Raw genomic sequence first — 15302 nt, 5'->3', positions numbered from 1 at the left:
TTTGAAATAGCTAAAAAATAAAAGAAATAATTACCTAAAATTGATGAAATATTTAGTTAAAGGAAGTGTATATATGGTTGAAATAGTTACCTAAAAGTTATAGATTAACAGTTAAAATTAATAGCTAGAAGTAGTGCATAAAAAGTTTAAATAATTAGCCATATATAACAGATAAACAGTTGATGTCATAAGGTAAATATAATAGATGAATGGTTTAAACAATTAGTTAAAAATAGTAGATAAATTGTTTAAACAGCTAGCTAAAAAATAATGAATGAGTGAATAAAGTGATTAGCTAAAATTAATAGATAAAAGGATAAAATAGTTAGCAAAAAATAGTGGATAAAATGATAAAAGAGCTAAATATAATTTTTAAAAATGGTAAAATTGGTTAGCTAAAATATAATATGAATGGTCAAAATGGTTGGCTAATAATAACAGATAAATTGTTAACACAGTTAGTTAAAATTAATGAATAAATGGTTTAAATGGTTGGCAAAAAATAATATATGAATGGTTAAAATGGTTAGCCAAAATGATAGATAAAAGATTAAAACAGTAAGCTAAAAAATAATGGATAAATGGTGTAAATGTTTGGCAAAAAATAACAAATAAATGGTTGACTCAGTTAGCTAAAAATAATGAGTGTCCAAAATGGTTAGCTAAAATTAATGGATAAATGGTTTAAATGGTTGGCTAAAAATAATAGATAAATGGTTAACACTGTCAGCTAAACTTTTGAATAAAAGGATATAATAGTTAAAATTAATGGATAAATGGTCAAAACAGTTGGTTAAAAATACTTGGTAAGCCATTGAATTAATTGAATATATAAACAGTTGAAATAATAAGATAAAAATAATGGATTTAGTTGATATGATTAGTAGTAAGTGATGCATTAATGGTTGAAAGATCCAATGTCTACCTCTCGTGGTGACAATTAAATTGACAAAATTTGAACAATCCACTTAACGTAGTGTTTCTCAACAACCACATTAAATCAGTTAAAATGAACACATTTGAAACATGACGGGTGGTGTCAGTGAAGAGGTGCTTGAGTTCATCTGATAAAGAGATGAGAGCTTACGTCAGACAAAAAGGCTCTATAGAACAATCACTCTGCTGTTACTGCTGCCAGTTGGTTTAATTCACTTCCAACTAAACTGTCCTAGCCGCTCGTCAAGGACAAAGATTGGGAATTCGGCCAGAGCGGTAAGCCTGCATCCAACTGTCTGTCTGTGTACTGAGAGTAAATCTGTACACACAGAATCACTGAGCAAAAGCAAGAAAGCCATCAAGGGAAAGAGGGGGAGAGACTGAGATTCTACTGTAAAACCTCAAGTCTGAGAGGTGTTAGTAGTTCCTCATTTTGATATCGAGTCATTGCTGGGGGTTTATTTGCTGGTATTGAATACCCAGGCACTAATTAGTTATTTAGAAGTATGATCAGTCCGCCACAGAAACTCACACAGCGGTCAGCGGGCTGGCCTGTTGAGTCAGGACCAACACCAATCTACAACCTTCCCCACCCACTTTGTCTTTGACATCACATCTTTCTCTATGTCACTCTTCAGTCACCGCCTCGCGTGTGTGTGTCCAGTTACTCGAAACTGAAACTGTCACATGGAAGAGCCTCAAGTACAGTTGCATCAGTGCCAATGTGAAAGTGAAAGAGGGGTGAAAAACTAGCGAGGAGAGCCAGCAGCCAGACGCCCACGCGCACAGACACTTAGAGTGTGGCACATGCAAAGAGGGAGTGCTCACATTTTCTCACCTGCTGTTTGTGAAGACTGGAGATGAAGTGGGAGGGAGACAGAAAATGGGTGTTGGAGGGAAAGAGAAAGAATGTGGACCGGTTGGATGGGAGTGTTGACAGAGGGAGAGTCTGGTAAACAAAAAGCAAATTATCTGCCCGTTTGTGGCTGAGAAAGCACACGCAATGCTTGGTGATTGTACTGCATGGTGTCGCCACACTTTGAAGTTGACTGAGAGCATGAAGCAACTGCTGGTGGCAATGAGAGTCATAAACACATACACAAAGCCAGCAGAGGCGCTGGAGAAATTAGGATTAAAGGTGATACTGAAAAGTAAAAGCTCTGTTTGGAGCTATCTCTGCTCAGGTACTTGGTAGTACAATAATTAGCCTAAATGCAACTACAAAACTTCCAGGAGGCTGCGTTATAGGGAAGCCTTTCATTTTCACTCATAGGGAAATAATGTGAAGTTATTCACCCTGTGTACTGTCACTCCACGTTTGACTGTGACTGCGCAACAGATGACTAAAGACTTGGGAATTTTAAAAGTTCCAGTGAAAAGAGAAATCAAATTGTACATTTAAAATGAGATAAGAAGTGAACCTGGTTGCTCCAGTTTGTATTGTACATTGTGGGATTCAGTGGGCAGCATCATTGCTGGCCTCTGCTGGAGAATGAAACCTTCACATAGTCATTGAGTTCATCTGTTTATTTGTACAAAACACCAACAACCTGTTTGTGACCAAACAGTAGTTTCTACTTGGAATCCCCTAACTTCACAGTCTCACTATGTACAGTGGTGAACACCTTAAAGAAAAACTGATAATCCCTTTTGTTTTTCATCAGGGGCATTATCATGAGAAGGCTGGTTTTTCACAGAGAAAGTAAAACATGAGAAATAGAGTTCAAGCAGCAGATTGAAGTTGCGCATACTGTCAGTCAGTTGAAACAGCTGTCTCTCTCAGTGGCTGATTTGATTTAATTTGGCTGCTGTAATTCATGCTGTTGGTAATTTTGACCAGATTTTAGCAAATGTAGGGCCACGACTGCTCATCATCAAATAACCTGCTGATTATACTTCATCAGTGAATATATTAAAGGGGACTTGTTATGCTATTATTTGCTTAAATCACTGAAATCAACTGGCCTATAGTTTCACACAGAACTGTTAATCAGCAAAGATCAGGAAAGACAATCAGATTGTTTATTTAAACCAGTATGAATATTACTTGCATAAAAATTAGACTTCAGACAATATATCATTTATGAATAATTCATGTGATTTAGCTCCGACCAGACAGCACATCAGAGAGAGTGGGAGTTACGTCAGTCGAGGATAACAGCACCTGGCATACTGACACAACACACCTTTACCTGTTGAAACAATACTCACAATTTGAATGAATTTTTGTGAAAACCCCTTTTGATCCTTTTGATCTGAGGACCTTTACGGACTTAAAAAATATAAATAATTTAGAGGGTAATTTGTCAAAATGTGTAGCCACACCAGGCTAGTAAAGGGGACTGTACGTTTAACTGGGACTGGGCTTTTAGTTGAGGATTTATGGGATGGATGGATGGATGGATGGATGGATGGATGGATGGATGGATGGATGGATGGATGGATAGATAGATAGATAGATAGATAGATAGATAGATAGATAGATAGATAGATAGATAGATAGATGCATCTGCTCCATTCATGTTACTGCAAGTGTTTAAGTTACACTGCTGCATATAGCTAACATGCTAACACCAGGGAAACATGTAATTTTGATCGCTAACGTTGTTAATTTCTCCCCGTTTTTGGATCATATTCGTGCTCGAACATGTCCGGTTGTGTTTACAAGCTTTAATAGGTGATTTTTCATGGAACAAAGTGCCAGTGTTCTCTGTTACAGTTATTCCCCAGCTGTAATGACAGTTTAGAGATGCCGAGATACGTAAGACCCACAAACACTGACCAGTTTTAGGATGGGGTTTTTCATGAGGGGGTCTTAAAGACAGACATATAACAGAGTGTCTCAGACAGAGGGTGAATAATAATAATAATCTACATTTATAAAGTGCTTTTCAAAACAGAGATGCAAAGTGCTTAACATACGATACGATATACGATATACTTTATTGTCCCATAGGGAAATTTGTCTTGGACTCATATTGACTCATGTCAATAATTAAAACAGACAAGACATGAAAACAACAACTTCTAAAAGAACTGATAAAAACACCTTCGTATATAAAAACTGAGGAAATAAAAGACAGTCTAAGTTAACATCTAACTCAAGTAAAATCAGGAAAGCTCTCTGATCAAAATATGTTTTAAGAAAGGACTTAAAAGATATCACTGACTCAGCCGGCCCTGATTTCCTCGGGCAGACCGTTCCAGAGCCTTGGGGCCCTGACAGCAAATGCTCTGTCCCCTGTAGTGTTCCAGCACAAACAGTGTGAGGAAAATAAAGTGTATTTTGAACATTAAAGCATATAAACATGTTCTGGTAGAAACCCAAAATGCAAGTAAGAAAATGAGCATAATAAGTCTCCCTTAATTGATTTGTGTAAAATGTGCCAGTTCAGGGACTAAAAAATGGGACACACGTCACATTTGAAAATCCAGCACCAGTTAATGTTTGGCGTTGTTGCTTAATAAATGATTTTGAAAACTGATATATTATCAACATTGATGTTTATTAATTTTCTGTCAACAGATTGGTCAGCCAACACATTCATTCTGATTCTGATTATTTATTTAATGATATATCTATAAAATTCAGATAATTATATGTCCATGAGTTTACATTAATGTACAGTATCTTTTTGTTGCGGGACTTAAATTGTTTGACTCAGTTGACTTTAAAGAGGAATTTTATAAACATCTGAAAAACTACAGCATGAATATTTTTTTCTTTACAGCTGAACGTCGTTTCAGAGAAAGCACAGTGTCTTCCGTCTCTTTCTCATGTACTCTGTGTCTCTGTGTGTTTTCTCGGCAGCTTCCACACATGCCTCACATCAGTGAGTGTCTAATGAAGAGAAGCCTGAAGCCCACCGACTTGAGAGATATGACACTGGGGCAGCTCCAGGTTATAGTCAATGACCTGCACTCCCAGATCGAGAGTGAGTTGACCACAAACACACCAACAGTGCAGTGCATACACACATACACAGAGTCTCTGGCCTCTACTTTCATTTGCAGAAATGAGCAAGAGAGCGAATGGGGAAAAACATGCACATGCATACTGACCCCTACTCTTTCTAGTGGATGTGAAAGTACATTTATATATGTTAGTCAGTTCAAAGAACTGTACCAGTCAACAGCTTCCCCTCAGCATTTACTGTCACGACACTGTACAGATCATTGATCCTGCTACTCAGGAATGAATAATCTCTCATCTAGCATAAAACAGCTCCAGAAATCCCCATGACTCCTAAATCATGAGCTACTTTTTACTTACAAAACAGACTTTCCCCTTAAAATCGCTTTTGTCAGTGTTTCATATTTTCTGGCAAAGCTGAAGGAACAATAGCTGAAACATGTGATTTGAGGGTAACCGCTGATGTGTGGTCTGACTGTCAGTGCTCATAATGTTTTCGATTGCTTTGTGAGGTCACTTTATGAACCCATGGTGGGAGGTTTTAGGCAGTCACATACTTTACAATATATGATGTAGATTTATTTATAAGGGCCGCAGTAGTGTGTTATCTTTAACTGTGGTCAGTGTGGTGTTGAAAGTATCCCTGCTTTGTCATGATGATACTGAGACATGATTTTTATATTATTCCTCATATTATCTGCCCCTCCAGGTCTGAATGAGGAGCTTGTACAGTTGCTGCTGATTCGGGATGAACTACACATGGAGCAAGATGCCATGCTGGTCGACATAGAGGACCTCACCAGGTGATGAGGCACTTTCTGAGGAACAGAGTCACTGCACTCACCATCTCAGCTGGGTTTTTTGAGGGGGAAAAAGACAAATTCATTTAAATAATAAAACTGAAAATAGAAAGTCTATATTTTAGTTTTTGCCCTCACAAAGACCAAAACCAACCTCAGCAGACCGAATCTCTATAACGTAGTGCTAATAAGAACAATCAATCACAGGTAGACAACTGGTAATTGGTTTAAATTGTAAAGATATGTGAAAATGTCACACTTGTTTATTTCTGTTGTCATTTTCAGTCGTAACTGTGCTTATTTTATAAACTGTGTTGTTTTGCTAGTGTCTTTGATAAACTAAATCTAAGGGGGACGCAGCAAAAAAATTTTTTAGCTACCCAGAAAAATCAATATTAGTGTAAGTGTACACTATATGTGGAATGTTTTCTCCATTTTACCCGACACACTAACCAGTCCAGGCAGTGGTAGACCAGCAACTCCTTCGTACTGCTTAGTAAAATTACTGTTTTTGTCAAAATAGCCTGTTTGCTTTGAGTTAATGGCTCCAGTTCCCATCAGAATAGACTGTCTTACAGCAAGGGAAAGCAGATATAAACATTCTAAATAAAGTGTACACTTAAAATGATATTGATTATTTTTGATAGGCCTGTTAGTAGGTGGCTGAACACTAACCAACTGAGGCAGTGTTTGCTCAGCGCTGCTTGACTTTATGTACGTGACGTGGCGGTTTTCTACACAGAAGTTACTATAAACAAACATCATGAGACAGTCTATACTGTCTGACTTTCCCTCCCTGTCTTCAGCTCTCAGCCCGAGCCCATTTGTTCCTGCTGAAGATGTTAATATTTAAAAAGAAGTACCAAATGTATAGTTACTGTTTCCTTCTCAAAAGGTGAAGTGACTCCCTAAAACAGCCAGGCACTGTAGTTTTCTAGAGTAGCCTACTCCAGCGACTTATAGTTACCGAAAATATATGTGCAAAAAACTGATGCAGCAAAACAGAGATATTGTTTTGTTTTTTAAACACATTTTTCTTCCTTGAAAAACCCATATGCCTACATGATTAGATTTTTTTTATGTTGTTGTGGGTTTACAAGACACCATTATAATGGCATTGTAGTGACAATCCAAAGCACATGTTTTTTAACCACTCAGTCCAGGAACAGAATACTCTTCCTTCTATCCGAGGCCTGGCAAAGAAATTCAGCCACAAAAAAGGTTCCCCTTCTGAAACAAAACTCAGATTTTTCATTCCTACATTACCCATAATGCAGCTCGGAAATGCATTATGTGTTCTACTAGCAGCTGGTGTAGCCTTGTGTTGCTAACTGCAAGCATAGGGGGGGCTAAAGAGGTCAGGTAAGCACACATTTTAAAAGTTAAAACCTTGTGCAGGAGAGGCTAGAAGCCAAAAATGGCATATGAAGATATCTCCCCTATTTAATAGCAACAATCCTACATTAAAAGAAAAAGACTGCATAATTTAATGAGTTCCAGAAGATGTACAATTTACTACACGACAAAAAAACACAAACAAATTACAAATAAATCAATGAAGTGTTAGGAGTCTTTGCAAATTAGAGTCCTTAGAGTAACAATAATGTCAATTTTAAAACTTGTAGTCTTCAGACCCAGCCAGCGATGACTCAAGCCACTGGAGCCAGTTGAGTTCCTTTCTCTGACTCAAACAGGAGTAAACCGTGCATTTATTGGGGATAATCTTCAGATTTAGTGTGCTAGCGATCAGTTAGAGCAGCAGGACGCATTTGTTATTTGGTTGGTTTTGGTCTTTTATTGGGATTTGTTCACAAAAAGAAAAATATATATATGACCAGACTCATCCTTTAAGTGACTATATGTTCCTTTTCTCTTCTGCAGGCATGCTGAGAGCCAGCAGAAACATTTGGCTGAGAAGACCCTATCCAAATAAGATGCCCGTCCCTGCTCCACCCCGCTCCCCTCTGCCAAGCTAAGCTCCCGCTCCAAACCAGACTTTTCCCCTCTGGCCATTCCACCTCTGCCCCATGTCGATCCAAATCCTGCCCGCTTGTCCCAAGTATTTTGCTCCTCGCTGCTTCCCCGTCTCCCCCTGTCTACCTTCCTGTCCAACCCACTGACTCCAGTGGTAGCAGCAGCACAGAAGAAGGCCACCCTCTTTCATTTGCTTCTGTGGTTTTCTCCCAGCGCTACAGATGGAGGAGCACTTCCTGCTTCCTGGGAGAAGAGGAAACTGATTGTGTGTTGTCATGGATTCTGTCCCCAGCTTCCTGTGCAGTGATCGGCCTTGCTTTGCTACTGTTTCTTTTTAACTTTCTACATTCGCCACTAAATTATAACTGTCAAATGCAAAAATTGTGGGAAAAAATAAAATAATAGTGAAAAATTTAAGTAGAAAGTCAGTCATGAGAAAAAAAGAAACAACATTGTATAAAAAAAAAACAGATGGAAACTAACTTCTTCAGACCATTTTAAGTTGGACAGTAATTTTAAAGTATTTCAAAGTCGACCTGTTTTTATTCTGCACAAATGGTAGTTTTCAACTGAGAAATGTTTATTTGAAGGTGCTAAAAGAGTGTAAAGGAAACATGCCTGCCTTGTAGTGGAGTCGTAGCTTTTGGTAATACGTTCACTCTAATTGCTCTTCAACATTTTGTGAATGTTGATTTTCTGACACGAGTCATTTTAAATGAATAAGTGTGTTAATATCGTTTTCATCCTACTGTAATCAGAAACTTTATTTGAGGGAAGAAATGTTTATGTACAGATATGTAAAATAAAGAATAAACTTTGTTTCATATATGTCGGTTTGTTGTGCAATATGTTGGAAATGTGTTGCTGCAAGACAGCTGAATGAATTTGCTTTTGGAACAAGCTTCCTCTTTCTAATGAACATAGGAAGTGTAATCAGCGGTCGCAACTGCAGTGAGAATATAAAGCATAGCCACATTACACGTAGCATGACTCAACTCCCTCTGTTTCGGTATTGCTTTATCATGACAGTTTATCTCTCACTCTCATATGTGGGTTGGTTTTACTGCTCTTAAATATTAATATGGACAACCCCTTTTAAGTCATAATTAGGAATTTTTCTTTCACGTGAAAAATGACAGCTTGTGGACTGAATACGATCAATGGTCAGTTGTGGTTCAAGGTATAAATGCACTGAAATGATGCTTGTGAGATTTAGTAATGAATGGTATTTCTCGTGTAAAATATAATAACTGTGTCTGAGAAAGTCCCCCCTCTCTCACCGTGGGTCCTCTCCCTGGTCATATTCTGTGTTTAGAGAGTGATGGTAAGTTTCAGTCTTTGATGATCCAACGGTGAAGTAAGAGAAAGGCCAGGAAACTCCTGTCAAGCACTCAGTGACCACGGCAGTTTCAGAAAGTGCACTTCCTTAAGCGTGTCAAACACAATAAGTGGATCACAGGTCCTGATAAGGAGAATTTCTCATTACTCTCATTATGAGCCTTGTGCAATCCTGCAGCTTTCATTCATATCACATGCCCATTTGTCATGGAAGTAGATGTTTCCATTGACATTTTAATGTCATCACCAAATAATGATAATGATAATTTAAGTGGGTCACAGGGGGCTGGAGCCTACCCCAGCTGACATTGGGTGAGAGGAAGGGTACACCCTGGACAGGTTGCCAGAGTACAGCTGTTGTATATGCTAAATGAATTATTGTATAGCTATTGTTTGCTTATGTAGCCTGTTTGACACACAGTTCTATAATTCAAATCTAAAATGATGCAAACACGACTATGAAATAAATAAGGTTTATATAATTTTATGGTCACACTTTATTTGGATCCACCTACAGATAGCTTAAAGACTATTTACAGCATTTTAACAGCTTATTATTATGATCAAGATCAAGATCAAGCAGCAACCTCTGGGGCTGAGAAGCGAAGCCAAAGCAAAGTGCTAAAAAACTTGATATCATGTTAGCATGCTCAAGTTAGCATTTAGTGCAAAATACCGAGTTAGCTAACTACAGCCTCAGGGCCACTAACAAGCGACAACTTCTGCCGCTGAAAAGTGAAGTCAACAGGGAAGTGCCAAAAACTGCAGTTCCCCTGAACGTCCCCTTGAGGCTGGCACCAGAAGCCAGTCAGACTCCACAAACCCTCATGTTAAAATGCCCAACTTCACAACAGCAATAAGTCATAGCTAATATCAACATTCATGACAACTGTACAAGGGGGGGGGGGGGGTTCAAAATGCCAAGGCTTCAAAACAAGTGTCCACCAACCAATGGGTGACTTTGCCATAGCTACATCCATCATTTATTATACAGTCTATGGCTGAGTTTCAACAGTTCAACTGTTTTGCTTAATTCTGTCGATGTTTAACAGATTATCTGTACCGTATATGTGACATGTGATATGACTTTGATTGAACAGAGATCTGACTGTAGCTACAGTCTGACATCTCAAGACTTAGTTTCATTATCTGTTCCGAGTGCACGGACTGAGCTTGGAAAGAAAGCTTTCATGTGCTCTGCTCCTCTCACTTGTAAGAACCTTTAGAAAGAGGGAAACTACGTGAACTGGTCTCTCTGCCTGATTTTAGAGCTCTCATAAGTACGAGGATGAATGCCTCGGTTGGGTCTTGTCATTGTGCGTCGGTGCTCTAATATTTCTACTTATTAATGTGTCTATTTTATGTTTTTTATTGTGTGGTTGTTTAGCTGTAACTTTTTGTGTGCTGCTGTCTTGGCCAGGTCTCCCTTATAAAAGAGACTGTTAATCTCAACAAGACTTACCAGTTTAAATATTTGATAAATAAATAAAATAAAATTCTCAAAAATAGTTGAATTGAAATTGAACTATTCACTCAACCTCTACAAAACAGAACTGTTGAATCTCAATAAGATGTTGAGATGTTGCAAATCCTCTATAAATGATCTATAGGTTGGCTATCCAAATAAAGTGTTACTGATAGTATTAAATTAGTACATTTTGTCAGGAGAGACAAATGACGGGTCACATAGCCAGGGACAGGCAAGAGTGAGAGAGATGGTCATGATTAGATTTGAATGGGGTTTGTCTGTAGTCTCCATTTCCCTTCACCGTAACACTTTAATTAAACACTGTCAACATGTTTTCAAATGTTTTGTGATCATTCTATCCTCTTCAGATTGTTCTGTGGATCATTCATTGCAACATTTAAAGCTGTAGTTGGCCACTTTTGCCATATCCAGATAAAACAGTCCGTGAAAAAAACTAAATTTCTCTAACTACTTTATTGCCTGATAGCACTTTTAATGGCAAGACTGCACCTGAACAAAAACAAGCAATAGGAGCCAAGGAGTCACACAATTTTTGTGAACTACAGTCAAGCTGTCAAACTAGGCAGCGCTGATCAAATATGTATCAAGACTCTGTTAGTGCATTGCCCATTTCTCACCACAAATGTTTTCAGAAACATATTTTAGTGTACTGTTTAGCTGTAAAATGAGAAACTTTGCGACCCAACCATCATGCTGCATACAGTCAAGCCAAAAACTAAAAACCACCCACAGGTCAAACCAGCTTTCTCATTTTACAGCTAAACAGTGCTCTAAAACATGTTTCGGAAAACATCTGAGGCTAGAAACAGGGAATGCAGTGACAGAATCTTGACTCATATTAAATCAGCACCGCTTAGTGTGACCACAGTTGATGAGCAGTGATTGACATCATTGATAGCTGCGTTAGAGACTCCTCCGCTTTGATTGGTTGTTTTCATTGTGCCACAGTACATTCAAGCAAATGCCACCATTATTTTACAGATCATCTGTCACTGTCAGTTCATAGGGACTTGGGTTGGGAAGCGGAGGGTTGTCTGTTCAAGTCCCCATTTGGACCAAATATGGAGTGTGGACTGGTAGCTGGAGAGGTGCCAGCTCACTTCCTGAGAAAGGGCAACCCCCTCACTCTGACATCTCTCCACTTAGTGCATGTGTGTATTTCGGACCTGTGTGTAATTGACAATGGAGTGAAAAAAATTAATTTTAATAAAGTATATAAAAATTAAGAAAATTAAAAAATGACTGCCCACTGACAAACGGTGGGAATCACCAGAAGATCCACAATATCGTATTATCACGAGTAAAATAAATTGCGATTTATTACCTTTTTTCTCAACTGTAAATTATGTCCCCAAAGCAAAACTTTGTCAACATTTGTTGTATCCAATAAGTTTTCAGCCTGTTCCCCTCACCTCAGCCATTTGTTTCAGCAGCAAAATTTATGCAGTGGACTGAAAAAGCACTTGATTATATTATTATAGTGGGCTACCTAAAGTTTAAGCTTTTGTATTTGTAATATTAATAATTAAGACAATAATAAAAATCTATACTTGGCACGGTGTGATGAAAAGATATCGCAATACTATGCTGTATCAATTTTTGTCCCCACCCTACCACTGGCATGGTTTTAAAACTTTTGTAAGCCAATGTTTTTCTCTCCAAACATCCTAAATTGCACATATTTAGATGAGGGAAATTAATATTTTCAGAGGGGGGCTGCCCCAAACCCCCCCCTACAAGCTCAGTTTCTGGACCTCAGTATTCCCGAAACTCTACATACGGCCATGTATGGTACAGAGACAGTCAGACAGGATGTGTGTGAAAGTTGCAGCACCAAACAATAATCATCTTGTGAATGAAACACCAGAAGTGAGTAAGGGTCCCATATCAACTGTCTGGTCCCCTTGATGCGATGAGCCTGGGTTTAACCGCCCTTTAATTTACCGCTACAGCCCCGCAGTGTCTTGTAATTATCACTAAATTACCGTGACTTATTATAATCAGCCAAAGTAAGAATGACTTTACTAAGCAGGTTTGCCATCATTTACTCCTCCCACTGCGCTGACAACACAGGCACACAGTGTCACACAGAAATTCCACTGTGATGTCACTCTTAGAGGGTCGCATGAGAAAGTTTCTCTGTTTTGGAGCATATTTTGTAGATTCACATACATAATATATGTATTTGTTTCAATGTTAATGTTAATTTATCATCATATACTTTTAATGTCGGTGATGTTTCTATTTCCCAGCTGCTTTCTGCAAATCTGCACTAATCTCTCATTTTATTGGTCAATTTAATCTATTTTTTTGGGGGGTAAATGCAAAAGAAGATGTTCTCAATAATAGAAGTTATATGTAAGCTATTATAAGCCCCCCCTATTCTAAGAAATCCTAATTCAAATCAGTATACACGTGCAAACCCGTAAATTGTTTTGGATCTAATTTTATACTCAGTTGCATCACAATGAGTTGCTTTCTCTAAAAGATGAGACAAATAACGCCACTTCTCGTTTTTTTTTTTTTTCAACCAACGTGTGCTGGAAGATCAACAAGGAAATTACGTATGACGTTTTAGTTTTCTTTTTGCTGGCCGACTGAGGGAATCCCCCGAAAATGCATATAAAAACAATCAGATAAGAGAGCTGCAGCACAGAGCTACTGATTTACCACACAGACCTGAGATATCTGATCAGAGAGATGGCAGTCTTTAATCTCTGTAAGTCAGCGAGCCCCACACACAGACTGGAATACTGAAGTTTTTTTTTTTTTAACTCTGCTGTATTTTGTCATGCAAACATTTGTGTAAACCCATAAGACGCATGTGTTGAATGTTATTATTCTCTCGCCATGCAGACTTCGCCAGCTGTGCGCTGCTGCTGATCCTGAGCTGGCGCACATCCACAGGATTCCCGGTGCTTTCACTGAGCACAGAGAAATGCGAGGAGTGCTCATCGCTCTTCAAGAGCCTCCAGCTGGATATCAAAGGACTGCTCAACAGTGTGAGTACAATTCAATGCACCGCGTTTACACTGTAATACTGTATTTAATTTGTTTTCTGCCTTTCTTTTACTGATTAATACCTTTGTTTTGTATTCCAGAGTGTTTGCCATGGCATCCCTACTGCTGACATGGAGATGACGAGCACAGCTGAGACAGTACAGGCCTGCGCACCCGCTCTGACTCAGGTGTTTATTTATCAGTGATATAAATGATCAAATCATTGTTAACTTTGAATTGTATTTACTTTTTGTACAAGGAAAATACAGATCTGAATAAGTCCTTTTGTGCAAAGTTTTACATTTTTTAAACCAGGAAAAAAAATGTTTATGAACACAACTTCAAGCCTCATCATTTCAGCTCAGTTTCTTCAATTTTTAGTTGGTAAAAGTCCTACTGAATTAAGGTCCAAAAATGCTTATGAGCACCTGACTTATCCAGTAAAACAAATGGCTCATGCTCAAAATGTTTTTACCCCACAGAACCCAGGCTGCAATGAGCAGAGAAGTTCATCCTTCAGTGAGGTAGTTACACACTAACTTCTTTTTAAATGCTTTTTTAGAATTATCAGAAATGTTGTATATTATACAAAGTTATGTTTTTATTTCATTTTATTTTTTGTTATATTTTATCTTATTTTATCTATTTTGTTTTGTTTTATCTACTTCAATTTTATTTAATTTAAATTTTTTATTTCATTTCATTTTTATATTTTATTTATTTATTCATTGCTTCAGCTTTACATATCAATCTGCTATTCTACACACCAGAATTGTGATATTTACACCTTTACATCTGTATTAACATCTCATTTTCTCATGAAGCAGACAGGTTACTTAACAGGTGATTTTTCTTTTTCTTGTCTCGACAGAGTGAATGTCTGAGGAACATCATGAAGGACTTGGCACACTACACTGCTGTTATTGAATCCTACCGCAACTCCACAATCAGAGATCCTGAGGGAGAAGCTGCACTTCTGAACACAACTCTGGGAATAATTCACAGCCTGAGGAAGGTGTGTGTTATGCGTGTGTGGGAGGGGTAAAAACAGAGTCATGATTCTGAGACAGAACTAGTGAGAGAGAGAATCTCTTGGGAAATAACATTTGAAAGTCGCCTGATGAAATCTTCTTTGGTTTATACAGAACTGTTCCCTGATGCCTGATGGAGGGAACGACACTTCAAAGGTACTTTTCTCTGCCTTTTTTTGTTTGTTCCCTAATACGCAGAATCTTTTTAAGAGGAAAACTGAAGTAAAATCTGTCTTTGTAAAGGTTTTTCTAAGACATGCAGAGTTAGGTTTTGTGTGTGTGTGAAACTGGGAGCTCATTATTGTGCATTCATGTTGTCTTTTAGGAGGATCTCGCTCATACGTGGGGAAATGACAGCTTCAGTAACAGACAGAAGATGTGTAAGATGATGAGGGCCTTCCATGTCCGAACCATCACCTTCAACCGAGCCATGGGCTACATCTCCTCAGGAGACCACAGGAAGTAAACACCCTGCAACCTCATCATCATCATCATCACCATCATTCCAACCAATACCACAATGTCTCGTCTTCTTTATCTGAACAAACCTTCCTGATCATTCACTACCATGACAACTACTCACCAAGTCGTGCTTTACACTGCACATGCTGCCAACGTCTGCATGATCACTGCGCAGGCATAAGCTAGCTGGCCTCAGTGAGAGCTGAGTGACAGTCAAATTGTTGCCCGAGTTAGCAGTGGAGGCCATGTTGGCCTGCTTAAATGTATGAATGTATTCCAATATTTGGGGGAATGTATCTATTTATTTGACATCTATTTATTATATCTATTTATTTATTTATTTGATGGCCTGTGGTGTT

At 38.2% G+C, this 15302-nt stretch overlaps 2 protein-coding genes across 6 annotated transcripts in view; both read left to right on the top strand.

Moving 5' to 3' along the window:
- The window catches only part of schip1 (schwannomin interacting protein 1), a 281861-nt gene extending 273410 nt beyond the window's left edge, over positions 1 to 8451 (top strand). For all 5 annotated transcript variants that reach the window (XM_050068304.1, XM_050068322.1, XM_050068313.1 and 2 more), the window contains 3 exons: positions 4748 to 4871; positions 5559 to 5652; positions 7531 to 8451. In XM_050068304.1, the coding sequence (XP_049924261.1) occupies positions 4748 to 4871; positions 5559 to 5652; positions 7531 to 7582 (270 nt within the window). In that variant the 3' untranslated portion in view covers positions 7583 to 8451. The remainder of the gene's footprint in view (positions 1 to 4747; positions 4872 to 5558; positions 5653 to 7530) is intronic.
- A 4470-nt stretch (positions 8452 to 12921) lies between these two features.
- On the top strand, positions 12922 to 15218 carry il12a (interleukin 12a). The gene is made up of 6 exons (XM_050070343.1): positions 12922 to 13452; positions 13552 to 13638; positions 13933 to 13974; positions 14322 to 14465; positions 14596 to 14637; positions 14807 to 15218. Exons 1-6 carry the CDS (start codon positions 13282 to 13284, stop codon positions 14945 to 14947), a joined length of 627 nt encoding a protein of 208 aa, XP_049926300.1. The 5' UTR covers positions 12922 to 13281; the 3' UTR covers positions 14948 to 15218.
- The last annotated feature ends 84 nt before the right edge of the window (positions 15219 to 15302 follow it).

Source organism: Epinephelus moara, chromosome 2 (genome assembly GCF_006386435.1).
Source record: "Epinephelus moara isolate mb chromosome 2, YSFRI_EMoa_1.0, whole genome shotgun sequence".
Classification (NCBI taxonomy): domain Eukaryota; kingdom Metazoa; phylum Chordata; class Actinopteri; order Perciformes; family Serranidae; genus Epinephelus; species Epinephelus moara.
The sequence above is the reverse complement of the archived record's forward strand: the minus strand, read 5'-3'. Positions and strand labels throughout refer to the sequence as shown.